We start from the raw sequence: 27821 nt of genomic DNA on the forward strand, positions 1-27821 counted from the left end.
GACTTAATCCCTTTGTCTGTCCTTGCTTGTCCCCTCTGTGTGTAGTAAAGAAATAAGTATTTCGTCTGCCGTTATACATTCTGAGTTCAAATTCCGCCGAGGTCAACTTTGCCTTTCGTCCTTTCGGTGTCGATTAAATAAGTACCAGTTACGCACTGGGGTCGATACTATCGACTTAATCCGTTTGTCTGTCCTTATTTGTCCCCTCTATGTTTAGCCCCTTGTGGGTAGTAAAGAAATACGAAACAGGTAAACGCAACACACACAGAGGGCTTTATGGCAAATATCTCTAATCAAATATCCAGCTTAAGAAACGGATACAGTGAAGACGAGAACAAGAGATTAAGGCCGGGTTTGCTGCCGATACTGAAATAACAGAAACCAGCTTAGGATAATTATTATCATGTGAATATACGCGTAGAAACCTGAGTGTATACAAGAATCTAAGTGTTTGAGGTTTAAATTAGATAACGCAGAGTGCTTGGTGTGCGCATGTGTGTATAGAAATATATATATGTGTGTGAATATTATGTAAGGACACGCACGTGTTCGTTAGATTTCATAGAAGCGGTGTTTTGTCCTAACGGTAGGTTTCTAAAATGTTTGTCTCCTTTTATATAACATTTTGTTGGGGTTTTTTTTTTTTCAGGAACAGTGAAAAGGGTCTGTATGTTAGGTTGGGTCAAATCGTTTGTATTTGTGGGTCGGTCCGTAACAACTTAGAGCTCGTGGGTCGGGTAGGTACGAAAAACAAAACAAAAACCCAACTTTGTATCAAAACCGGCTAAAATAAATACGGTACTATTTAAGACGTGTGGTCCCGGTGCGCGCACTCGCGCTAGCTAGTAGTGACTAGTCGATCCTTTTTGTGTTTTATTTACTTTGTTTAAAAAATGATTTACTTTGTGTTTTTGTGTTTTATTTTGTTTTAAAAAAATTATTTACTTTGTGTAAAAAAAATAATTTATTTTGTTTTATTTACTTTGGTAGGTAGTCGTTGTAGGATCGACTAGTCACGACTAGCTAGCGCGAGTACGCGCACCGGGACCTCTATTCTTAAATAGTACCCATTTTTTTTTTCAGGAACAGTGAAAGGTGCTTGTAAGTTGGGTTGGGTCAAATCGTTTGCATTTGCGGGTGGGACCCTAAAAACTTAGAGCTCGTGGGCCGGGTAGATACAAAAAAAAATCCCAATTTCGTATCAAAACCGGCTAAAATAAATGAATCAGTATACAGTACTATTTAAGAGTGGTCCCGGTGCGCGCACTCGCGCTAGCTAGTCGTGACTAGTCGATACTTTGTATTTTTGTTTTATATACTTTGTTTTATTTTGTGTAAAGTTTTTTATTTATTTTGTGTTTTATTTGCTTTGCTTGGTAGTCGTTGTAGGATCGACTAGTCACGACTAGCTAGCGCGGATGCGCGACTACGCGAGTGCGCGCACCGGGACCACTCTTCTTAAATAGTACCTGAGTACGTAATAATAACATTATTAACAATAAAGAAAACCACTGTATGAGATGTTAGCAAAGAATGTGATAAAATCTCATTGTCCGACCCTGATCCAGTTGTTTGGATGCTAGACCTGCTAGAAACAACAGCTAAATCTCCTTCGAATATCACATCAATGAAGGAATAAGGAATTTGATAATGTTGTGGTTGATGCATTGACTGAATAAAAACAGGACGGTCACGATTGGCACGACTTATAGATCGGGTGGATGAAATAGCAAAAGAAAATATTTGAGCTGAGGGCATCCTTGAAGCCAAAGTAGTCCGAGGTGGACATGACACGTTAAATATTCCGTTAAATGCATGTTTAGTGTCAAAATTTCGTATAATTTAAACTTTAACTGTCCACCCGCTTTACCGATTCCTTATGGAATGATGTAAAATATAGAACCACCCAGCGATGAACTGTCTAAAATTACGGGGGGTTAAAAAAAAAAGCCCTGTTTAATTTAAGGGACCAAAACAGCAAACAAGCACTTGTTACATAATTTTAAAGTAGCGAGTTGGCAGAATCGTTACCGCGCCGGACAAAATGCTCAGTGGCATTTTATCCGTCTTTGTTCTGAGTTCAAATTCCGCCGGGGTCGAATTTTCCTTTCATCCTTTCGGGGTCGATAAAATAAGTATCAGATGAGAACCTGGAGCCGATGTAATCGACTTCACTTGTTTATGTACCACCGCCGACTTCGTTTCCCCTCCTAACTTCCACAGAAATGTATATTTTTCGATGAAATCTCCAAATATCTTTCAGATGGCATAGATTGCGGTTATATCGGAATTTAATTATTTAAAAAAGACAAAAGCATAACCCAATGTGTCCTTTTTAAGGATGGCTGAGCATCGCTTCTGAGATTTGGCTGTTGTTTCTAGGAAGCCGCGTGGCTGCGGTAAAGAATACGTACACCACCTGTTTTCGGCGTAACGAAAACCCTAAACCCTAGACCCTAAACACCGGGTGTGTGTATTCTTTACCGGTACTATCTAAGAAGAGTGGTCCCGGTGCGCGCACTCGCGTACTCGCGCTAGCTAGTCGATCCTTACTTTGTGTTTTTGTGTCATTTACTTTGTTTAAAAAAATTATTTATTTTGTCTTTTATTTACTTTGCTAGGTAGTCGTAGGATCGACTAGTCCCTACTAGCTAGCGCGGATGCGCGACTACGCGAGTGCGCGCACTGGGACCACTGTTCTCAAGTAGTACCGGGTGGGCGTATTCTTTACCTTCGCCAGCCGAGTAACTATTTACAAATTTTATTGTGTCTGGGGAGGTTCTGTTTTGATTAACACACCCACCGGTTCGATTTCCCCTCATTTAGATGTTATGTCGCTTTGTATTTGGTAAAAATGTACAGTCGAAGGTAAAGAATACGTACACCCGGCGTAATTGTACTGTCGTAAAGTTTAGTATACCGTTATAACAAACTTTACGACAGTACAATTACATTATAAGGCATACCTACACAAATGTGCCCCACCGGCGAGTGTTCCCTCAATAAGTACCAGTTACGCACTGGGGTCGATGTAATCGACTCAATCCGTTTGTCTGTCCTTGTTTGTCCCCTCTGTGTTTAGCCCCTTGTGGGTAGTAAAGAAATAGGTATTTATTCTGCCATTACGTTCTGAGTTCAAACTCTGCCAAGGTCGACTTTGTTTTTCATCCTTTCGGGATCGATTAAATAAAGTACCAGTTACACACTGGGGTCGATATAATCGACTTAATCCGTTTGTTTGTCCTTGTTTGACCTCTCTGTGTGTAGCCCCTTGTAGGTAGTAAAGAAATGGGTATTTAGTCTGCCGTTACGTTCTGAGTTCAAATTCTGCCGAGGTTGACTTTGCCTTTCATCCTTTCGGGGTCAATTAAATAAGTACCAGTTATGCACTGGGGTCGATGTAATCGACTTAATCCGTTTGTCTGTCCTTGTTTGTCCTCTCTGTGTTTAGCCCCTTGTGGGTAGTAAAGAAATAGATATTTCCTCTGCTGTTATGTTCTGAGTTCAAATTCCGCCGAGGTCGACTTTGCCTTTCATCCTTTCGGGGTCGATAAATTAAGTACCAGTTATGCACTGGGGTCGATATAATCGACTTAATCCGTTTGTCTGTCCTTGTTTGTCCCCTCTGTGTGTAGCCCCTTGTGGGTAGTATAGAAATAGGTATTTCGTCTGCTGTTACGTTCTGAGTTCAAATTCAGCAGAGGTCGACTTTGCCTTTCATCCTTTTGGGGTCGATTAAATAAGTACCAGTTACGCACTGGGGTCGATATAATCGACTTAATCCGATTGTCTGTCCTTGTTTGTCCCCTCTGTGTGTAGCCACCTGTGGGTAGTAAAGAAATATGTATTTCTTCTGCCGTTACATTCTGAATTCAAATTCCGCCGAGGTCGAATTTGCCTTTCATCTTTTCGGGGTCGATTAAATAAGTACCAGTTACGCACTGGGGTCGATATAATCGACTTAATCCGTCTGTCTGTCCTTGTTTATCCTCTCTGTGTTTAGCCCCTTGTGGGTAGTAAAGAAATGGGTATTTCGTCTGCTGTTATGTTCTGAGTTCAAATACCGCCGAGGTCGACTTTGCCTTTCATCCTTTCGGGGTCGATAAATTAAGTACCAGTTAGGCACTGTCTGTGAGAAAAACAGCTCCATGACGCAATTCACTCTGCCAGAAATTTGGAAATGATATACTGTATTGTTTGGCATTGGCACTAGAAGATCCAATATGAACATTTCAGAGTATTTGGGTGTCAATCTGAGGCCATGTACCGAGAGTGATAAAAATCAAACATCCAGTCAACATCATGGTGTTTGGGGTGATCACCAGTGATGGCAACCTTATACCTCCATTCATCTTCCCACATAGCCTCAGACTCAACATGAAAGCCTACATCAAGTGCCTGGAGAAGGTAGTGCTGCTCTGGGTCAAGAGGGTGGCTGCTGGAAGATCCTATGTCTGGTAACAGGACTTTGCACCATGCCACACAAGCAGGAGAACCCAGTCATGGCTGTCAGATAATTTCTGTGACCACATAACCCTTAACATCTGACCACTTGATTGACCAGGCTGCAACCCCCTTGATTATTATGTGTGGGGCACAGTTGAGCGAGAGACCAACAAAACTCTTTGTAACACTAAAAATGAACTGAAGGCAAGGATTATGGCAGCATTCACCAACTTAAACAAGGAGACCATCCACAAGAGCTGCAGGAGATTCCAAAGTCGTCTGGAGACCATGGTTGAAGCCAATGGCGATTTTATTAAATAAATTTACTCTTTAGTAATTCAATATGTTTTTATGTAATTTTAGTAAATATATCTGTTAAAATGAGGTGTCAGTGTTATTTTCATTTTTGCGTAATTTAGATGACAGTTTATATTCACTGCACCCTGTATATATATATATATAATATTATATACACACACATACATACATACACACACATATATATATATCTTATATAAAATCCGTTCTGTGTGTGTGTGGTTCTGTCTTCTAGGATCTCGGGCATCCTCCATCCGATTGCGCTCACATTTGATATGTAGATAATGACGGTATCAGGGCGTGTATAAATCTTGGAAAAAAATTAACGGAAATCTATTCCAGGTGAGAATGCGATCGATAAAGCCACGGGAAATGGTTTTTCTTTGGAATAGAAAAAAAGTCTTTATTTCTTCTTTTGCTGGTGTCTCAAATTTAGGTTAAATCAGTGTTTCTCAAAGGGGAGGCCTAGGGGACGGTCGGACAAGTTGTTTTGAGAAAATTTGGTTTAAATGTTTGACAACTCAGCACCATCCATTGGACGGGGGAGGCGTTTTGCTCGTATATATATATATATATATATGTATATATATATATATATATATATATATATATATATACATATATATATACATATATATATATATACATATATATATACATATATATACATATAAAAGCACCATCCATTCGTGGCCGTTGCCAGCCTCGCCTGGCCCCCCCCCCCCGTGCCGGTGGCACGTAAAAAGCACCATCCGTCCCTGGCCGTTTGCCAGCTCCATCTGGCACCTGTGCGGGTGGCACGTATAAAGCACCCACTACACTCACGGAGTGGTTGGCGTTAGGAAAGGGCATCCAGCCGTAGAAACACTGCCAGATCAGACTGGGGCCTGGTGCAGCCTTCTGGCTTCCCAGACCCCAGTTGAACCGTCCAACCCATGCCAGCATGGAAAAACGGACGCTAAACGATGATGATGATGATGATGATGATGATTCTTTTATTCTTTTACTCTTGTTTCAGTCATTTGACTGCGGGGGTGGGGGTCATATATAAATTTTAATTACATGACATATAACTATTATTTAACCACCTCCTCTCCCGGATATTTCGAATGTTCTAACCGACCTCCTTGTCTTAATCTTACGTTATCAATCACCATAAATATTGTCTGAAAATAGGTCAAAGAGTTTTCTTAAGTACCATGCGAAAAGGAAAAAACAACGTGTATCATTATCATATGAGATAAGAGAGGAAGTGTAACGTGCCGGCATTGTGTCCTTGTTAATGGGTTAAAGTGGGATATGATGATGGCTATTGGGTTTCAAGAGTCACCAAATCTATACACACACTTGGTTGTGTGCATGTGTGTGTGTGTGTGTGTGTGTGTGCACGTGGCGTATATGTGTGCACGTATATGTGTGGTGGCGAGCTGGCAGAATCGTTAGCACGCCGGGCAAAATGCGTAGCCGTATTTCGTCTGTCGTTACGTTGTGAGTTCAAATTCCGCCGAGGTCGACTTTGCCTTTCATCCTTTCGGGGTCGATAAATTAAGTACCAGTTACGCACTGGTGTCGATGTAATCGACTTAATACCTATGTCTGTCCTTGTTTGTCCCCCTCTCTGTTTAGCCCCTTGTGGGTAATAAAGAAATAGGTATATGTGTGCACGTGTGTGTGTGTGTGTGTATATATATGTGTGTACCTGTGCACGTGTGTGTATGTAGGTATGTATGAATGTATGTTATTTTATTTGTTTCAGTCATCAGATCCTGGAATTTGAGTCTGTGTGTGTGTATGGGGGGGGCATGTTGGTGTGTGTGTGTAGTGTGTGTGGGTGTGTATGTGTGGTGTGTGTGTGTTGTGTGTGGTGTGTGTGCGTGTGGTGAGTATGTGTGTGTGTGTGTGTGTGTGTGTGTGTGGCATGTGTGCGTGTGGTGTGTAGTTTGTGTGTGTGTGTGTTTGTGTGTGTGTATGTGGTGTTTGTGTGTGTGTATGTGGTGTTTGTGTGTGTGTATGTGGTGTTTGTGTGTGTGTAGTTTGTGTGTGTGTGTGTGTGTGTGTGGTGCGTGTATGTGTTTGTGTGTGGTGTATGTATGGTGTGTGTGGTGTGTGCATGTGTGTGTGGTATATGTGCATGCTTATAATGCATTGATGTGCTTCTAGTAACGGTTTCCGTACCGTGACTGTTCGGTCCCCATTGTTGATGACAAGACAATACAAGAAAGAGATAAGAAAGCAAAAGATACGAAGAAGAGGTGACTCTGTGTGCTCTCACTATCTCTTCTTCTTCTTATCTTTTGCTGCTTTTCAGGTCAAGTTGTCCTGCATTGTTTTATTGGTGTAAGTGCACGTACAACTGCAAGGACATAATGGCCCCAGAGAGATGTCTGTGAGTGTGTCAGAGATGGAAAGGGAAGTGTCTCTGACATGTTACGGGGTCTTCAAGGACGGGTGAGATGGGAGCTAGGAAGAAACTCTGGCTCAGTACTTAGCCTCCAGTCAGAGGTTACGTCCTCACAAGGCTTCCAGAGAAAACTATACTCAGGTACTCACTGATCAGACTATCATCATCATCATCATCATCGTCATCATCGTCGTCATCATCATTGTCATCATTGTCATCATCATCACCACCATCATCATCATCATCATCATCAACATCATCTTCATAATCATCTTCATCATCATCATCAGCTATTTATGTTCTGAGCTGCAATTCCACTGAGGTCAACTTGACCTTTAATCTCCTCAGGGGTGATACAATAAGCACAATTTGAGCCCTGCAGTTGATCATCATCATTATCATCATCATCGTTTAACATCCGCTTTCCTTGCTAGCATGGGTTGGATGGTTCCACCGGGGTCTGGAAAGCCAGGAGGTTGCACCAGGCTCCAGTCTGATCTGGTAGTGTTTCTACAGCTGGATTCCCTTCCTAATGCCAACCACTCTGTGAGTGTAGTGGGTGCTTTTTACGTGCCAGGTTGGCAAACAGCCACGATTGGTTGGTGCTTTTATGTGTCACTGACACGGATGCCAGTCAAAGCGGCGCTGGCATCTGCCACGTTCGGATGGTACTTTTAATGTGTCACCGGCACGAGTATCTTAACTACAATTTCCATTTGATTTTTATTTTGATGTTGACATACTTGACTCAATACGTCTCCTCAAGAACAGAGGGTCACTCTACGATCCAAGGTGAGCACAGCAGGCCATCCAGTGAGCCATGAACTCACTTCATTTGTCGGGTCTTCAAAGTCACAGCATATCTCCAGAGGTCTCGGTCTTTTGTCATAGCTTCTGTGAGACTCAGAGTATGAAGGTCATGCTTGACTACCTTGTCCCATGTCTTCCCAGGTCTACCTTTACCCTGGATTCCTTCAACAGTTTGGGAGTGGCACTTCTTCACACATCTCTCCTCATCCATTCAAAGCACATGACCATACCAACGCAAACGTCTCTCCTGCACGCTGCATCCGATGCTTCTTATGCCGAACATTTCTCTCAGGGCGCTTACTCTCTGTCGTGCATGGACACTGACGTAATTCATTATCCCCTTCTTTTAAATTTGATGAATTGGTACCAAAATTAGAAACAGTTCTCATGGCCTTCTTAGTCAGGCTAACACAGGACCAAACAATTAACTATAATTTCTATTCTCCTTAATTACAGGTGTAACCAATTCTTGTATCAAACATGGACAGTGAACAGACGGTTGGTTCCGGTATTTCCAAGGTCCATTCAATGGCCGTTTCTGGATTTACAAAGGTAAGGCTTTGAAAATATTTTTCTTTACCTAGTGAAGGCGGTGAACTGGCAGAAACGTTAGCACGCCGAGCGAAATGTTTAACGGTATTTCGTCTGTCGTTACGTTCTGAGTTCAAGTTCCGCCGAGGTCATCTTTGCCTTTCATCCTTTCGGGGTCGATAGGTTAAGTACCAGTTATGCACTGGGATCCATGTAATCGACTTAATCCTTTTGTCTGTCCTTGTTTGTCCCCTCTATGGGCAACAAAGAAATATTTCTTCACCTAGTGAGGACATTTCTTATCACCTGTGTCAGCAAGCTCTCATGGCTACTTTATCTTTTACTCTTTTACTTGTTTCAGTCATTTGACTGCGGCCATGCTGGAGCACTGCCTTTTAGTCGAGCAAATCGACCCCAGGACTTATTCTTTGTAAGCCTAGTATCAGTCTCTTTTGCCGAACCGCTAAGTTATGGGGATGTAAACACACCAGCATCGGTTGTCAAGCAATACTAGGGGGACAAACACAGACACACAAACACACACATGCATATATATATATACATATATATACAACGGGCTTCTTTCAGTTTCTGTCTACCAAATCCACTCACAAGGCTTTGGTCGGCCTGAGGCTTTTGTAGAAGACACTTGCCCAAGGTGCCACGCAGTGGGACTGAACCCGGAACCATGTGGTTCATAAGCAAGCTACTTACCACACAGCCACTCCTATGCCTACTTTACCGTATTTATTTTGAGATGCTCCATGTTTCTTTAAATTACTTTAAATATAACAAAGAATTTAGTAAAATAACTTGGTTTATCATTAAGCAAGTGTTAGGAAACTAAATTGTGACTAAGGTTTGGTGGAAGATTTTAATTCAAAACTTATGAAAACAAAACATTTGTACTACAGAGCCAGAGCCAGTTTCAGCCAGTGGGAATGAACCCAGAACCATGTGGTTGGTAAGCAAGCTACTTACCACACAACCACTCCTGTGCCTATTGTTATTGTTATGCAATGTAATGGACTAGCTGATATTAAATGAAATATTTGAAATGATAAATTCATACAAAATTTCAGTAGATAACAAACCGGCAGTTTACCTGATATGGTCTCAATATCATTTAAGGTGAGAACACAGTTGGTCTAGAGTCCTAATCAGGCAAACTGATTGTGCATTAGTGACTAAGCATTTTAACTGGTATGTTATTTAGTATCAGATGATGATATGTATACATATCATCATCTGGAAAAGACTTTCTAACGAGAAAGGGTATGGCCTGGTCAGCCTGTAATGACATGCATAAGATCTGGTCATCAAATCTAAGTAGAGACTTCAAACTTGAAATCTTCAAAGCCACAGTCGAGCCAATTCTACTATATGGCTCAGAAACCTGGATGTTATCAAAGAAGCTTGAGAGGCAGTTGGATGGAACCTACACTCGCCTCCTTATGAGAGTTCAAAATCTCTCGTGGAAGCGCCATCCAACCGAAATGCAAATATATGGGAAATTACCACCTGTATCATCTCTTTGAAAGGTAGAAGAGTCCACTTTGCTGGACATTGTTGTTGAGCTGAAAACGAGGTAATTTCTTCTCTTCTCCTCTGGAAGCCATCTACTCGCAATACCAGAGGGCGCACACTCTCCTACCCTGATGTAATCTCCAGGGATACAGGCATCCAGCAACAGGACCTCCGTAATGCCATGATGGACTGTGAAGTCTGGTGTAGCATGGTAAATTCCATTGTCTCGACCACGGTCGAACAATGATTGAATGAGAGAGGATTCAATATCAACAGTATTAGCACAATGGAAGGTGCAGTGGAAAGCTGTGTGTATTTTGTACATCTAGCGAATATATGGCAGGTGTGCCTTGGAGGCCCCTGCACACTCCCTAAGCTCAATAATAATAAGGATTTCTTGTGTGTTGTTTGTTATTTTTTATTACTTAAAAAAATTTTTTTTTTTGTAGAATTCTGCAGATTTGTACAATCAGGGACGGCCTTATTACACAGATCAAACAATTGAGGAGATAATTAAACGAAGCCAATTGATTGACTTGGAAAGTACAGGTAACTGACCTAGAGTAGACTCATACATACACGTGAACACAAATAATAATAATAATAATAATAATAATGATAATAATAATAATAATAATGATAATGATAATAATAGTAATAATAATAATAGTAATAATAATAATAATAGTAATAATAATAACAATAATAATAATAATGATAATAATAATAATAATAATAATAGTAATAGTAATAATAATAATAGTAATAATAATAATAGTAATAATAATAATAGTAATAATAATAATAGTAATAATAATAATAGTAATAATAATAATAATAATAATAATAATAATAAATGTCCTGATGCAGTACCAGGCAGTGGCTCTCATGGCTTCTGATCTTAACTGATTGGAAGTGTTATCATGTACATTGTTTTGTCTTGGTATAAAAGATGGCCTACAGCAAATATTCTGCTCAATACCACAGATTTGCTTGTCAGTTGTTTGACCTTAACCAGTTGAGTATGTCCCTTAGTGGCTGACGATATGTGCATCTCTGATCACGAGCAGAAGTAGTGGGAGAGCATCATAGCCATGTGTTGAGAGGGATTCTTTGGGGTTTGGATAATTCACCTCTGGAAACATGGGTGTTTCGTTCAACATCCTTAAACAACCCTTATTCAGGGACTTTTTGAGCGGGATGGGTTACTCGACCAGAAGAAAATTCTAACTGGGCCCCACCTGCAAGGTCATGTGCTGTTTATCTTGATATGAGATCACCATGTTGTGCACATATGGTTGTGATGCATGTGCCTGGTGTACCCTTATCAGACGGGTAGTCATGATGGGTATACTGGGCTTTGTATATTTTACCCCAGTATCACTTTGATGGCATGCACAGCTCTCTCACTCATCATCATCATCATCGTTTAACGTCCGCTTTCCATGCTAGCATGGGTTGGATGGTTCAACTGGGGTCTGGGAAGCCTGAAGGCTGCACCAGGCCAGTCAGATCTGGCAGTGTTTCTACAGCTGGATGCTCTTCCTAACGCCAACCACTCCGCGAATGTAGTGGGTGCTTTTTATGTGCCACCGACACAGGTGCCATACGAGGCTGGCGAACGGCCACGCTCGGATGGTGTTTTTTATGTGCCACTCAATAATAATAATAATGATAATGATGATGATGATAATAATAATAGTGATGATGAAAATCATCCTCTCGGGGTCAATTAAGTAAGTACCAGTTAATCACTGGGGTCGATGTAATTGACTTAATCCCTTTGTCTCTCCTTGTTTCTCTCCTCTATGTTTAGCCCCTTGTGGGTAATGAAGAAATTATCATTATTATTATTATTATTATTATTTCTTGTTTTTTTTTTTCTTTCAGCAAATATATCCTATGATGTCCTAGAATTGGGAGCTGGAACTGGTAAATTCACCCAAAAGCTTTATCCAAGACTAAAACAGATGAGAAAAGAAAAAAACAAAGTAAATCCTTTCATAAAATTACAAAATGTCCTCATTATATAGGGTGTTCCAGACGTCTTGGGCACATTTTGACATTAAATATCTCGAAATCTATTAAGGACATAAAAATGCATCTGATATATTCTGAAAGCCTGCAATTTCAAGTTTTTTTTATGGAATGGTTAAAGATGTTCAATGTGGACACCGTTGGTCACACGGCACACATCAAGCCGATAGTCCAATTCTTGCCAAATGCGTTCCAGCATTGCGTTGTCGATGGCTGCAACAGCTTTCGTTATTCAGGCCTTCAGTTCATCCACGTCTTTTGGAAAGGGAGGAACATAGACCAGTCCTTTCACAAACCGCCACAAAAAGAAATCGCAAGGTGTGAAATCTGGAGACCTGGGAAGCCAGGGCATGACAACGCAATCATCTCGCCCAGACCGTTCAATCCATCTGTCTGGCAGTGTTGTGTTCAGAGACTGTCTAACCCTGAGTCTCCAGTGTGGTGACGCCCCGTCCTGTTGGAAAATGAAGTCCCTACTGGCTCTTCCGATAGAATTACGGGGGTTCCACTCGAAGGCAGTTTGTACTCACTCAACTGTTATCATCTGAAGTTGAGGGATGTCCCGTTCTCTTAGCTGGGCACAAACACCCATCCTTCATGAATTTGCCATGCCATCTCAATATGGACTTCCTTTCTGGTGCCTCTTTTCGGAATTTTGATGCGAAATGCACGTTGAACAAGTGTCCATGATTCAGTTTTTGCAAATTCAAGGACGCAAAACGCCTTTTCTGGTTCAGTGAATGCCATTACTGGATCTGCAAAAATTTGAAAAAAATCATTAACATTACAAAGAAACTTAATGGATTTATCTTTAAAATGGTACCAGTTTCATCTTACTACCAATCCTAGTCCAGCAGATATGAAGACTTGAAATGTGCCCAATACTTCTGGAACACTCTCTATAGCCATCTCTGTACCATGTTTAATGTATATATGCTGTTAGAAGGCTAGTCATTGTGGTATTTGTCCTAAGATAACATCTCTTATGGACCAACTGTGTTAAAAACATATCAAATATTGGACAAAGATAAAAATTCCCCCAGCAGTGGCCAGTGCAAAAGCCAGATACATTTTGGCATTTTCAGGCATTTTCTATGGCACATATCTCCATGCTCGGAAAGGAATTGGTTGCTTCTGATATAGAAGAAAGTGATTAAAACATTTGCTAATGTTACGAATAGCCACTTGGCCACTTAAAATTCTAGAATGTGCAATTGAGGCAGTATTAAATTACAATAGCCATCTATGTATCATATTTAATGTATACACACAGTTGATGGGTCAGTTACTGCAGTATTTATACTGAGATAACATCTCTCATGAACTGGAGCCTCCTGGAGCTTTTTTTAGGTGTTTTTGCTCAATAAACACACACAACGCCCGGTCAAGGAATCGAAACCGCGATCCTCCGACCGTGAATCCGCTGCCCTAACCACTGGGCCATTGCGCCTCCACAGTGACTTACTTAGAAAATGTATTTATAGGCGCAGGAGTGGCTGTGTGGTAAGTAGCTTGTTTACCAACCACATGGTTCCGGGTTTGCGCATTTCTCAATGTGCTCACTAAAAGGTATCATTCTGTATTCTGGGAATGCAATCTGTTGTCGATGCAGTGTGCATCTACGTCTGAGTGATAGTCCCGTGGATCCCACGTAGTCTTGGATGCAAAAGTAAAAAAATGTGGTAGATCGAACTGTGCAACATGTCCTAACCTATTGGAAGGATCAGAATTCTTCTTTAAAGAGGGACAGAAATTCAAGATCAAATCTAATTTTACTTGTGCCTCTGAAAACATAATTTATGTCATAAAATGCTCGGGCTGCCACCAAGACTACGTGGGATCCACGGGACTATCACTCAGACGTAGATGCACACTGCATCGACAACAGATTGCATTCCCAGAATACAGAATGATACCTTTTAGTGAGCACATTGAGAAATGCGCAAAGCAACTACTACCACAATTTTTAATCTTTCCATTTTACCAATGAGCTATCGGAACACCAACACAAATTAGACTAAACAAGGAAATATTCTTCATTGAAAAGTACAAGCCCAGACTTAACCATTCCAACATACTTATACAGAGAAATTCACCCCAAAGGAAAGGCAAAAAATTTTAAGCGATTATCTCCCTTACACCAGAATAAATCACTTATTACCTCCCCTTATCTAGAACTCTCTTCAACATAAACATAACGATAACTCTTCTCAACATAAACATAACGACGTAAGAAATTCGAAAAGCTAAACGCGAAACCGGTCATTTCTTCTAAACTATGTCATTGTAAGAAAAAAATTTATAATATTCTTCAGACATATTGACTCAAATATATATTTTTTAACCTTTTAAAACAAGCCTTCTGTAGTCTTCACTTTTTACTATTTTCTCTCTCTCTCTCTCTCTCTCTCTCTCTCTCTCTCTATATATATATATATATATATATATATATATTATATATATGCGTGTGTGTGTCTGTGTTTGTCTCCCTAGCATTGCTTGACAACCGATGCTGGTGTGTTTATGTCCCCGTTACTTAGCGGTTCGGCAAAAAAGACCGATAGAATAAGTACTGGGAGCTTACAAAAAGAATAAGTCCCAGGGTCGAGTTGCTCGATTAAAGGCAGTGCTCCAGCATGGCCACAGTCAAATGACTGAAACAAGTAAAAGAGTAAAAGAGTATAAATTATTTGATATTTTTTTTGTTCTTTAGCCCCTGAAATATTTGGCTACTGAACCCTCAGAAGGTTTCCTGTCCGCCTTACAAGAGAGTTTTCCAGACGTAGAAACTGCTGTCGCTTCCGCTACTTGCTTAAAAGTTCCAGACCATTCTGTCCGGGTGAGTAGTAGATTCAGTTCTTTTAACACATTATTATTATTATGTAAGAGAACCTTCCGTTTCGTGACCATTGCCAGCGCCGCCCCGACTGGCCTCGTGCCGGTGGCACGTAAAAAGCATCATCCGTTCGTGTCCATTGCCAGCCTCGCCTGGCCCTCGTGCCGGTGGCACATAAAAAGCACCATCCGTTCGTGGCCGTTTGCCAGCTCTGTCTAGCACCTGTGCGGGTGGCACGTAAAAAGCACCCACTACACTCACGGAGTGGTTGGCGTTAGGAAGGGCATCCAGCTGTAGAAACACTGCCAGATTTGACTGGGCCTGATGAAGCCTTCTGGCTTCACAGAACCCAGTAGAACCGTCCAACCCATGCTAGCATGGAAAACAGACGCTAAACGATGATGATGATGATGATGATGATTATTGCTTAGGGGCCGTGGAAAATGACACTGTGTGGTGAACCCGTTTGAAAGGTTTTGAAGACAGGCACCTACCTATCTGGCCAAGCACTCATCGATTTCTTCAAGTACCATTTATAGAGGAAGGTACTTACTTTACTTGTACTTTACTTGTGGTGGTGTTCACCCAGGGTTGGTTGAGCCAGCTTCTTCTCTGGTCCTAACGGCATCGCGAACCATGGCATCCCACGCTCGACGGTCCTGTGCGAGGTCGCAGGAGATAGCGAGCCATTCGCGGTTCCATCTGCGCAGACTGACCACCTGCGGACCTGAGAGTTCGGAGAGGTCCTCCTTTATCGTTGTTATACATGAGTTTTAAACAAGCACTATTGTTATACAGGTGAGTTTAATCATTTCCAGTTTTCTGTTGAAAAAAAAACATAGGCGCAGGAGTGGCTGTGTGGTAAGTAGCTTGCTTACCAACCACATGGTTTCGGGTTCAGTCCCACTGCGTGGCATCTTGGGCAAGTGTCTTCTGCTATAGCCCCGGGCCGACCAATGCCTTGTGAGTGGATTTGGTAGACGGAAACTGAAAGAAGCCCGTCTTATATATGTATATATATATATGTGTGTGTGTGTGTATATGTTTGTGTGTCTGTGTTTGTCCCCCTAGTATTGCTTGATAACCGATGCCGGTGTGTTTATGTCCCTGTCACTTAGTGGTTCGGCAAAAAGAGACTGATAGAATAAGTACTGGGATTACAAAGAATAAGTCCTGGGGTCGATTTGCTCGACTAAAGGCGGTGCTCCAGCATGGCCGCAGTCAAATGACTGAAACAAGTAAAAGAGTAAAGAGTATGTCTGGCCCTGGGAAAACATTACCTTGTTTGAGAATAGGTGAAGGTTGGTGACAGGAAGGGCACCCAGCCATAGAAAATCTGCCTCAACAAATTCCACCTGACCTATGCAAACATGGAAAAGTTAAATGAGGATGACGGTGATGGTGATGATGATGATGATGATGATGTATACACACCATCCGAACGTGGCCGATGCCAGCACCACCCCAACTGGCTCCTGTGCCGGTGGCACATAAAAAGCACCATCCGAACGTGGCCGATGCCAGCACCGCCCCAACTGGCTCCTGTGCCGGTGGCACATAAAAAGCACCATCCGAACGTGGCCGATGCCAGCACCGCCCCAACTGGCTCCTGTGCCGGTGGCACATAAAAAGCACCATCCGAACGTGGCCGATGCCAGCACCGCCCCAACTGGCTCCTGTGCCGGTGGCACATAAAAAGCACCATCCGAACGTGGCCGATGCCAGCGCCGCCCCAACTGGCTCCTGTGCCGGTGGCACATAAAAAGCACCATCCGAACGTGGCCGATGCCAGCACCGCCCCAACTGGCTCCTGTGCCGGTGGCACATAAAAAGCACCATCCGAACGTGGCCGATGCCAGCACCGCCCCAACTGGCTCCTGTGCCGGTGGCACATAAAAAGCACCATCCGAACGTGGCTGATGCCAGCGCCGCCCCAACTGGCTCCTGTGCCGGTGGCACATAAAAAGCACCATCCGAACGTGGCCGATGCCAGCACCGCCCCAACTGGCTCCTGTGCCGGTGGCACATAAAAAGCACCATCCGAACGTGGCCGATGCCAGCACCGCCCCAACTGGCTCCTGTGCCGGTGGCACATAAAAAGCACCATCCGAACGTGGCCGATGCCAGCACCGCCCCAACTGGCTCCTGTGCCGGTGGCACATAAAAAGCACCATCCGAACGTGGCCGATGCCAGCACCGCCCCAACTGGCTCCTGTGCCGGTGGCACATAAAAAGCATCATCCGAACGTGGCCATTGCCAGCGCTGCCTTGGCTGGCTTCCGTGCCGGTGGCACGTTAAAAGCTCCAACCGATCGTGGCTGATGCCGGACCCCCCTGGCACCTGTGCAGGTGGCACGTAAAATGCACCCACTACAGTCGCGGAGTGGTTGGCGTTAGGAAGGGCATCCAGCTGTAGAAACTCTGCCAGATCAGACTGAAGCCTGGTGCAGCCCCTGGCTTCCCAGACCCCGCTCGAACCGTCCAACCCGTGCTGGCGCGGAAAATGGATGTTAAACGATGATGATGATGATAAATATTGATAAAGATGATGATGATGATATATCTATGATATAAAATCCGTTCTGTGTGTGTGTGGGTGTGTCTTCTAGGATCTCGGGTATCCTCCATCCGATTGCACTCAAATTTGATATGTAGATACCGACGGTATCAGGGCATGTATAAATCTTGAAAAAATTACAAAAATCGATTCCAGGTGAGAATGCAATCAATAAAGCCGTGGGAACGTGCATTTGTACACGCAAGTACATCAGCTGTTGCGATCGATACTACACGTACGCGAGGAAAATGCACGGTGTCCCAAATTTAGGTTAAATCAGTGTTTCTCAAAGGGGATGCCTATGGGACGGTCGCACAAGTTGTTTTGAGAAAATTTGGTTTAAATGTTTGACAACTCAGCACTGTCCATTAGACTGAGGGGGGGGGGGCATTTTGCTTGTACATCATATTGATAAAGATGCTGTTTCTTCACTTTGGCTGTTTCAATTCCAGGTGGTAGCAGCAGCGCAATCCTTCCATTGGTTTGCTACAGAGGAAGCTCTCAAAGAAATCCATAGAATTTTGGTCCCTGATGGAATGCTAAGTAAGTTCATGGTTTCTTTATCTTCATAGTTGTTATTGTTTTTGCTATTGTTAATTGCTGTGATTCTCGTTAAGGCCTTTAGTAATCAAAGCTGTTCCATTTGTGATCGTGCCATCTTGTTTGGTGTTTCTGACAAATTCTTCACACCATAAATTAAGATACTTTGTTTGTGAATAAATCACTGAAAAAAACATGTTTATTGTGTGGCCCCTAAAAGCAAGTGGGCCCCTCTTTTATCGGTTCCTTGTTTCAGTCATATGACTGTGGCCATGTTGTGCCTCCACCCTCAGAAATTCCAGCCAAACCAATCGACCCTGGTACTTATTTTTAAGCTGAGTATTTATTCTATCAGTCTATTTTGCTGAACTGCTAAGTTACAGGGATGTAAACACCAACACTGGTTGTCGAGTGATAGTGGTAGACAAATACAGACACAAAGAGCCCCCCCCCACACACACAACAAACATGATGGGCTTCTTTCAGTTTCCGTCTACTAAATCCACTGAGGTTTTGGTTGGCCTAAGGCTGTAGCAGAAGACATTGCTCAAGGTGCCATGCAGTGGGACTGAACCTGGAACCATGTGGTTGGTAAGCAAGCTACTTACCACACAGCCTGTGGAGGCGCAATGGCCCAGTGGTTAGGGCAGCAGACTCGCGGTCATAAGATCGCGGTTTCGATTCCCAGACCGGGCGTTGTGAGTGTTTATTGAGCGAAAACACCTAAAAGCTCCACGAGGCTCCGGCAGGGGATGGTGGTGATCCCTGCTGTACTCTTTCACCACAACTTTCTCTCACTCTTACTTCCTGTTTCTGTTGTACCTGTATTTCAAAGGGCCGGCCTTGTCACTCTCTGTGTCACGCTGAATATCCCCGAGAACTACGCTAAGGGTACACGTGTCTGTGGAGTGCTCAGCCACTTACACGTTAATTTCACGAGCAGGCTGTTCCGTTGATTCGGATCAACCGGAACCCTCGTCGTTGGAACCGACGGAGTGCTTCCACCACCACACAGCCACTCCTGCGCCTTTTTTCCCTGGCTGTGAAAAAAAGTTGAAGAAGTATTGAAATAAAACACAGTTATCTCTTCCATTTTCAGTTCTTGTATGGAACCGTGCTGATCGTCGCATCCCTTGGATAGAAGCAGCTACCAATCTTCTCCTTGAAAATTACCCTCCCAATATACCTCGCGAATCATCTGAGGAATGGAAAAAAGTCTTTGAATCCTTCACAGACTTCCGGCAGCAGTTTTATACCCAACCTTCAAGTCCAGTGATTCAGGTGAGGAATTATCAACATCATCAATATCATGTAATACAAAGGGGTTCTGAAAAGTTTCTGGCTTTAAGGGTATCGTGAAAGGCCTAGTTGGAGAACCAACCTTCTGAGTTCTTTAACAGGGCTTAGAAAAACTGAAGGACCGTAACTGCAATAAGTGTGTGAATCTGAGAGGGGAATATGTTGAGTAAAATCCTGTATTTTCTTTTACCTGAAGCTAGGAACTTTTCAGCACTCCCTAATATATCCATGTATATATTAGATTTTGAATTCGAAGCAGTATGTGTGTGTGTGTGTGTGTATGTATGTATGTATGTATGCATGCATATAAGCTGTCCACTTTTAGTGGTCAGTCTAAATTTTGTATATATATATATATATATTTATACATGCATATATATATATATATGTATGCATATATATATTTGTATGTGTATCTATAAATATATGATGATGATGATGATACACACACACACACATATATATATATCTTTATATATAAAAGTCAAGTTGTGTGTCTGTCTCCTACGATTTAGATTCCTAACTACTCCCACATTTTGCGGTGCAGTTTAACCAAAACCGGTTATCTTATAGTCGTGATTCATATTGAGCCCTTCTGGGTATTAGTGCGCGTCTACAATGAGTCTACGATTTAAAAAAAAATTTTACCATCAATTTTTTCCATTTTAATGCATTTTTTTCGCTATTATATAAGGGAAGTAACTCTCTAAAAATGTCTACGACGAGTCTACGATTTAAAAAAAATTTACCATCATTTTTTTCCATTTTAATGCATTTTTTTCGCTATTATATAAGGAAAGTAACTCTCTAAAAATGTCTACGATGAGTCAACGATTTAAAAAAAAATTTACCATCAATTTTTTCCATTTTAATGCATTTTTTCGCTATTATATAAGGAAAGTAACTCTCTAAAAATGTCTACGATGAGTCTATGATTTAAAAAAAAATTTACCATCAATTTTTTCCATTTTAATGCATTTTTTCGCTATTATATAAGGAAAGTAACTCTCTAAAAATGTCTACGAGTCTACGATTTAAAAAAAGATTTACCATCAATTTTTTCCATTTTAATGCATTTTTTCGCTATTATATAAGGAAAGTAACTCTCTAAAAATGTCTACGAGTCTACGATTTAAAAAAAAATTTACCATCAATTTTTCCATTTTAATGCATTTTTTCGCTATTATATAAGGAAAGTAACTCTCTAAAAATGTCTACAATGAGTCTACGATTTAAAAAAAAATTTACCATCAGTTTTTTCCATTTTAATGCATTTTTTCGCTATTATATAAGGAAAGTAACTCTCTAAAAATGTCTACGAGTCTACGATTTAAAAAAAAATTTACCATCAATTTTTTCCATTTTAATGCATTTTTTCGCTATTATATAAGGAAAGTAACTCTCTAAAAATGTCTACAATGAGTCTACGATTTAAAAAAAAATTTACCATCAATTTTTTCCATTTTAATGCATTTTTTCGCTATTATATAAGGAAAGTAACTCTCTAAAAATGTCTACGAGTCTACGATTTTAAAAAAATTTACCATCAATTTTTTCCATTTTAATGCATTTTTTCGCTATTATATAAGGAAAGTAACTCTCTAAAAATGTCTACAATGAGTCTACGATTTAAAAAGAAATTTACCATCAATCTTTTCCATTTTAATGCATTTTTTCGCTATTATATAAGGAAAGTAACTCTCTAAAAATGTCTACGAGTCTACGATTTAAAAAAAAATTTACCATCAATTTTTTCCATTTTAATGCATTTTTTCGCTATTATATAAGGAAAGTAACTCTCTAAAAATGTCTACAATGAGTCTACGATTTAAAAAAAGATTTACCATCAATTTTTTCCATTTTAATGCATTTTTCGCTATTATATAAGGAAAGTAACTCTCTAAAAATGTCTATGAGTCTACGATTTAAAAAAAAATTTACCATCAATTTTTTCCATTTTAATGCATTTTTTCGTTATTATATAAGGAAAGTAACTCTCTAAAAATGTCTACGAGTCTACGATTTAAAAAAAATTTACCATCAATTTTTTCCATTTTAATGCATTTTTTCGCTATTATATAAGGAAAGTAACTCTCTAAAAATGTCTACAATGAGTCTACGATTTAAAAAAAAATTTACCATCAATTTTTTCCATTTTAATGCATTTTTTCGCTATTATATAAGGAAAGTAACTCTCTAAAAATGTCTACGATGAGTCAACGATTTAAAAAAAAATTTACCATCAATTTTTTCCATTTTAATGCATTTTTTCGCTATTATATAAGGAAAGTAACTCTCTAAAAATGTCTACAATGAGTCTACGATTTAAAAAGAAATTTACCATCAATTTTTTCCATTTTAATGCATTTTTTCGCTATTATATAAGGAAAGTAACTCTCTAAAAATGTCTACAATGAGTCTACGATTTAAAAAAAAATTTACCATCAATTTTTTCCATTTTAATGCATTTTTTCGCTATTATATAAGGAAAGTAACTCTCTAAAAATGTCTACGAGTCTACGATTTAAAAAAAAATTTACCATCAATTTTTCCATTTTAATGCATTTTTTCGCTATTATATAAGGAAAGTAACTCTCTAAAAATGTCTACAATGAGTCTACGATTTAAAAAAAGATTTACCATCAATTTTTTCCATTTTAATGCATTTTTCGCTATTATATAAGGAAAGTAACTCTCTAAAAATGTCTACAATGAGTCTACGATTTAAAAAAAAATTTACCATCAATTTTTTCCATTTTAATGCATTTTTTCGCTATTATATAAGGAAAGTAACTCTCTAAAAATGTCTACGATGAGTCAACGATTTAAAAAAAAATTTACCATCAATTTTTTCCATTTTAATGCATTTTTTCGCTATTATATAAGGAAAGTAACTCTCTAAAAATGTCTACAATGAGTCTACGATTTAAAAAAAATTTACCATCAATTTTTTCCATTTTAATGCATTTTTCGCTATTATATAAGAAAGTAACTCTCTAAAAATGTCTACAATGAGTCTACGATTTAAAAAAAAATTTACCATCAATTTTTCCATTTTATTTAATGCATTTTTTCGCTATTATATAAGGAAAGTAACTCTCTAAAAATGTCTACGATGAGTCTACGATTTAAAAAAAAATTTACCATCAATTTTTTCCATTTTAATGCATTTTTCGCTATTATATAAGGAAAGTAACTCTCTAAAAATGTCTACGATGAGTCTACGATTTAAAAAAAAATTTACCATCAATTTTTTCCATTTTATGCATTTTTTCGCTATTATATAAGGAAAGTAACTCTCTAAAAATGTCTACAATGAGTCAACGATTTAAAAAAAAATTTACCATCAATTTTTTCCATTTTAATGCATTTTTTTTGCTATTATATAAGGAAAGTAACTCTCTAAAAATGTCTACGATGAGTCTACGATTTAAAAAAAAATTTACCATCAATTTTTTCCATTTTAATGCATTTTTTTCGCTATTATATAAGGAAAGTAACTCTCTAAAAATGTCTACGAGTCTACGATTTAAAAAAAAATTTACCATCAATTTTTTCCATTTTAATGCATTTTTTTCGCTATTATATAAGGAAAGTAACTCTCTAAAAATGTCTACAATGAGTCTACGATTTAAAAAAAAATTTACCATCAATTTTTTCCATTTTAATGCATTTTTTCGCTATTATATAAGGAAAAAGTAACTCTCTAAAAATGTACAATGAGTCTACGATTTAAAAAAAAATTTACCATCAATTTTTCCATTTTAATGCATTTTTTCGCTATTATATAGGAAAGTAACTCTCTAAAAATGTCTACAATGAGTCAACGATTTAAAAAAAAATTTACCATCAATTTTTTCCATTTTAATGCATTTTTTCGCTATTATATAAGGAAAGTAACTCTCTAAAAATGTCTACAATGAGTCTACGATTTAAAAAAAAATTTACCATCAATTTTTTCCATTTTAATGCATTTTTTCGCTATTATATAAGGAAAGTAACTCTCTAAAAATGTCTACAATGAGTCTACGATTTAAAAAAAATTTACCATCAATTGTTTCCATTTTAATGCATTTTTTCGCTATATATAAGGAAAGTAACTCTCTAAAAATGTCTACGAGTCTACGATTTTTAAAAAGAAATTTACCATCAATTTTTCCATTTTAATGCATTTTTTCGCTATTATATAAGGAAAGTAACTCTCTAAAAATGTCTACAATGAGTCTACGATTTAAAAAAAAATTTACCATCAGTTTTTTCCATTTTAATGCATTTTTTCGCTATTATATAAGGAAAGTAACTCTCTAAAAATGTCTACGAGTCTACGATTTAAAAAAAATTTACCATCATTTTTTCCATTTTAATGCTTTTTTCGCTATTATATAAGGAAAGTAACTCTCTAAAAATGTCTACAATGAGTCTACGATTTAAAAAGAAATTTACCATCAATTTTTTCCATTTTAATGCATTTTTTCGCTATTATATAAGGAAAGTAACTCTCTAAAAATGTCTACGAGTCTACGATTTAAAAAAAAATTTACCATCAATTTTTTCCATTTTAATGCATTTTTTCGCTATTATATAAGGAAAGTAACTCTCTAAAAATGTCTACAATGAGTCTACGATTTAAAAAGAAATTTACCATCAATTTTTTCCATTTTAATGCATTTTTTCGCTATTATATAAGGAAAGTAACTCTCTAAAAATGTCTACGATGAGTCAACGATTTAAAAAAAAATTTACCATCAATTTTTTCCATTTTAATGCATTTTTTCGCTATTATATAAGGAAAGTAACTCTCTAAAAATGTCTACAATGAGTCTACGATTAAAAAAAAATTTACCATCAATTTTTTCCATTTTAATGCATTTTTTCGCTATTATATAAGGAAAGTAACTCTCTAAAAATGTCTACGAGTCTACGATTTAAAAAAATTTACCATCAATTTTTCCATTTTAATGCATTTTTTCGCTATTATATAAGGAAAGTAACTCTCTAAAAATGTCTACAATGAGTCTACGATTTAAAAAGAAATTTACCATCAATTTTTTCCATTTTAATGCATTTTTTCGCTATTATATAAGGAAAGTAACTCTCTAAAAATGTCTATGAGTCTACGATTTAAAAAAAAATTTACCATCAATTTTTTCCATTTTAATGCATTTTTTCGCTATTATATAAGGAAAGTAACTCTCTAAAAATGTCTACGAGTCTACGATTTAAAAAAAAATTTACCATCAATTTTTCCATTTTAATGCATTTTTTCGCTATTATATAAGGAAAGTAACTCTCTAAAAATGTCTACAATGAGTCTACGATTTAAAAAAAGATTTACCATCAATTTTTTCCATTTTAATGCACTTTTCGCTATTATATAAGGAAAGTAACTCTCTAAAAATGTCTACAATGAGTCTACGATTTTAAAAAAAATTTACCATCAATTTTTTCCATTTTAATGCATTTTTTCGCTATTATATAAGGAAAGTAACTCTCTAAAAATGTCTACAATGAGTCTACGATTTAAAAAAAAATTTACCATCAATTTTTTCCATTTTAATGCATTTTTTCGCTATTATATAAGGAAAGTAACTCTCTAAAAATGTCTACAATGAGTCTACGATTTAAAAAAAAATTTACCATCAATTTTTTCCATTTTAATGCATTTTTTCGCTATTATATAAGGAAAGTAACTCTCTAAAAATGTCTACAATGAGTCTACGATTTAAAAAAAAATTTACCATCAATTTTTCCATTTTAATGCATTTTTTCGCTATTATATAAGGAAAGTAACTCTCTAAAAATGTCTACAATGAGTCTACGATTTAAAAAAAATTTACCATCAATTTTTTCCATTTTAATGCATTTTTTCGGTATTATATAAGGAAAGTAACTCTCTAAAAATGTCTACGAGTCTACGATTTAAAAAAAAATTTACCATCAATTTTTTCCATTTTAATGCATTTTTTCGCTATTATATAAGGAAAGTAACTCTCTAAAAATGTCTACGATGAGTCAACGATTTAAAAAAAAATTTACCATCAATTTTTTCCATTTTAATGCATTTTTTCGCTATTATATAAGGAAAGTAACTCTCTAAAAATGTCTACAATGAGTCTACGATTAAAAAAAAATTTACCATCATTTTTTCCATTTTAATGCATTTTTTCGGTATTATATAAGGAAAGTAACTCTCTAAAAATGTCTACGAGTCTACGATTTAAAAAAAAATTTACCATCAATTTTTTCCATTTTAATGCATTTTTTCGCTATTATATAAGGAAAGTAACTCTCTAAAAATGTCTACGATGAGTCAACGATTTAAAAAAAAATTTACCATCAATTTTTTCCATTTTAATGCATTTTTTTCGCTATTATATAAGGAAAGTAACTCTCTAAAAATGTCTACGATGAGTCAACGATTTAAAAAAAAATTTACCATCAATTTTTTCCATTTTAATGCATTTTTTCGGTATTATATAAGGAAAGTAACTCTCTAAAAATGTCTACGAGTCTACGATTTAAAAAAAAATTTACCATCAATTTTTTCCATTTTAATGCATTTTTTCGGTATTATATAAGGAAAGTAACTCTCTAAAAATGTCTACGAGTCTACGATTTAAAAAAAAATTTACCATCAATTTTTTCCATTTTAATGCATTTTTTCGGTATTATATAAAGAAAGTAACTCTCTAAAAATGTCTACGAGTCTACGATTTAAAAAAAAATTTACCATCAATTTTTTCCATTTTAATGCATTTTTTCGGTATTATATAAGGAAAGTAACTCTCTAAAAATGTCTACGATGAGTCAACGATTTAAAAAAAAATTTACCATCAATTTTTTCCATTTTAATGCATTTTTTCGCTATTATATAAGGAAAGTAACTCTCTAAAAATGTCTACGATGAGTCAACGATTTAAAAAAAAATTTACCATCAATTTTTTCCATTTTAATGCATTTTTTCGCTATTATATAAGGAAAGTAACTCTCTAAAAATGTCTACGATGAGTCAACGATTTTTAAAAAAATTTACCATAATTTTTTTTCCATTTTTAATGCAATTTTTCGCTATTATATAAGGAAAGTAACTCTCTAAAAATGTCTACGAGTCTACGATTTAAAAAAAAATTTACCATCAATTTTTTCCATTTTAATGCATTTTTTCGCTATTATATAAGGAAAGTAACTCTCTAAAAATGTCTACGATGAGTCAACGATTTAAAAAAAAATTTACCATCAATTTTTTCCATTTTAATGCATTTTTTCGCTATTATATAAGGAAAGTAACTCTCTAAAAATGTCTACGATGAGTCAACGATTTTTAAAAAAATTTACCATAATTTTTTTTCCATTTTAATGCATTTTTTCGCTATTATATAAGGAAAGTAACTCTCTAAAAATGTCTACGAGTCTACGATTTAAAAAAAAATTTACCATCAATTTTTTCCATTTTAATGCATTTTTTCGCTATTATATAAGGAAAGTAACTCTCTAAAAATGTCTACAATGAGTCTACGATTTTAAAAAAAATTTACCATCAATTTTTTCCATTTTAATGCATTTTTTCGCTATTATATAAGGAAAGTAACTCTCTAAAAATGTCTACAATGAGTCTACGATTTAAAAAAAAATTTACCATCAATTTTTTCCATTTTAATGCATTTTTTCGCTATTATATAAGGAAAGTAACTCTCTAAAAATGTCTACGATGAGTCTACGATTTAAAAAAAAATTTACCATAATTTTTTTTCCATTTTTAATGCAATTTTTTGCTATTTTTTGGCTATAACTCTCTAAAAATACTTATATAGTTATTTCCCTTACAAACCCGAGCAACGCCGGGCGATACTGCTAGTATATGTATATATATATACTTACACACATACATACATACATACATACATATATACATACATATGTGCTTTTATTACTTTACTCTGTTTTTTTGTTATTCAGGGCACGAAATCCACGGTCCTTAATTACTTCCTGTCCGTTAGTGTCATCGCCTCGTTAGCCAACCCGGAGAAAGAAAAAGTAGAAGACAATTTCGTCAAACTGCTGAATAAATGGTTTCCTGGCAGCACAGAAGAAACACCTGTGGAATTTCCATTTCAAACTCACCTTTACGGATTTGTCAAACAATAATAAATAAATACCTGTTGATCAACGGAGGCAGTAAAATCTGTTCCGTTGAACCCTGGGGCCAATGTAATCAATGTACCTCTCACCTGATCCTGGCTTTGGGCCAAAATTTGAAACCAATTTAATGAATAATTCTGGTAATTAAAAAAGCTAAATTCTTATTATTGAAATCAACTAACGATCCAGCTTTATTTATAATATTCACAATCTATTTAGCGGTATTTCTTTCGTCTTAATGCTCAGGGTTAAATTTCTGCCGAGGTTGACTTGGCCTGCCATCCTTTCAGAGTTGATGAAATGAGCACCGGTTATACACTGGTGTTGATGTAACCAACTTTACCCTACCCCCTGAAATTTCAGGCCTTGTGCCTATAGTA

The 27821-nt window shown here is 37.7% G+C and overlaps 1 protein-coding gene across 2 annotated transcripts; it reads left to right on the top strand.

The window, feature by feature from the left end:
- The first annotated feature begins 350 nt into the window (after nucleotides 1–350).
- LOC115225850 (uncharacterized methyltransferase C25B8.09) lies at nucleotides 351–27821 on the top strand. 2 transcript variants are annotated; one of them, XM_029796838.2, is made up of 8 exons: nucleotides 351–586; nucleotides 8432–8527; nucleotides 10483–10582; nucleotides 11924–12024; nucleotides 14784–14909; nucleotides 17916–18006; nucleotides 19103–19284; nucleotides 27259–27821. In XM_029796838.2, the coding sequence occupies exons 2-8, from the start codon at nucleotides 8456–8458 to the stop codon at nucleotides 27445–27447; spliced, it is 861 nt and encodes a 286-aa protein (XP_029652698.1). In that variant the 5' UTR covers nucleotides 351–586; nucleotides 8432–8455; the 3' UTR covers nucleotides 27448–27821. The 2 variants fall into 2 exon arrangements, with proteins under 2 accessions (XP_029652698.1, XP_036370511.1); XM_036514618.1 differs by lacking the exon at nucleotides 351–586 and adding an exon at nucleotides 1509–1781.

The sequence above is a fragment of the Octopus sinensis genome, linkage group LG28 (assembly GCF_006345805.1).
Source record: "Octopus sinensis linkage group LG28, ASM634580v1, whole genome shotgun sequence".
NCBI lineage: Eukaryota > Metazoa > Mollusca > Cephalopoda > Octopoda > Octopodidae > Octopus > Octopus sinensis.

Bases quoted from the DNA above. Each gene is read 5' to 3' on its own strand.
- LOC115225850 (XM_029796838.2), top strand. From the start codon at position 8,456: ATGGACAGTGAACAGACGGTTGGTTCCGGTATTTCCAAGGTCCATTCA. The intron at 18,007-19,102 runs GTAAGTTCATGG...TTCCATTTTCAG, and splicing joins GGTCCCTGATGGAATGCTAA to TTCTTGTATGGAACCGTGCT. The intron at 19,285-27,258 runs GTGAGGAATTAT...TTTGTTATTCAG, and splicing joins CTTCAAGTCCAGTGATTCAG to GGCACGAAATCCACGGTCCT.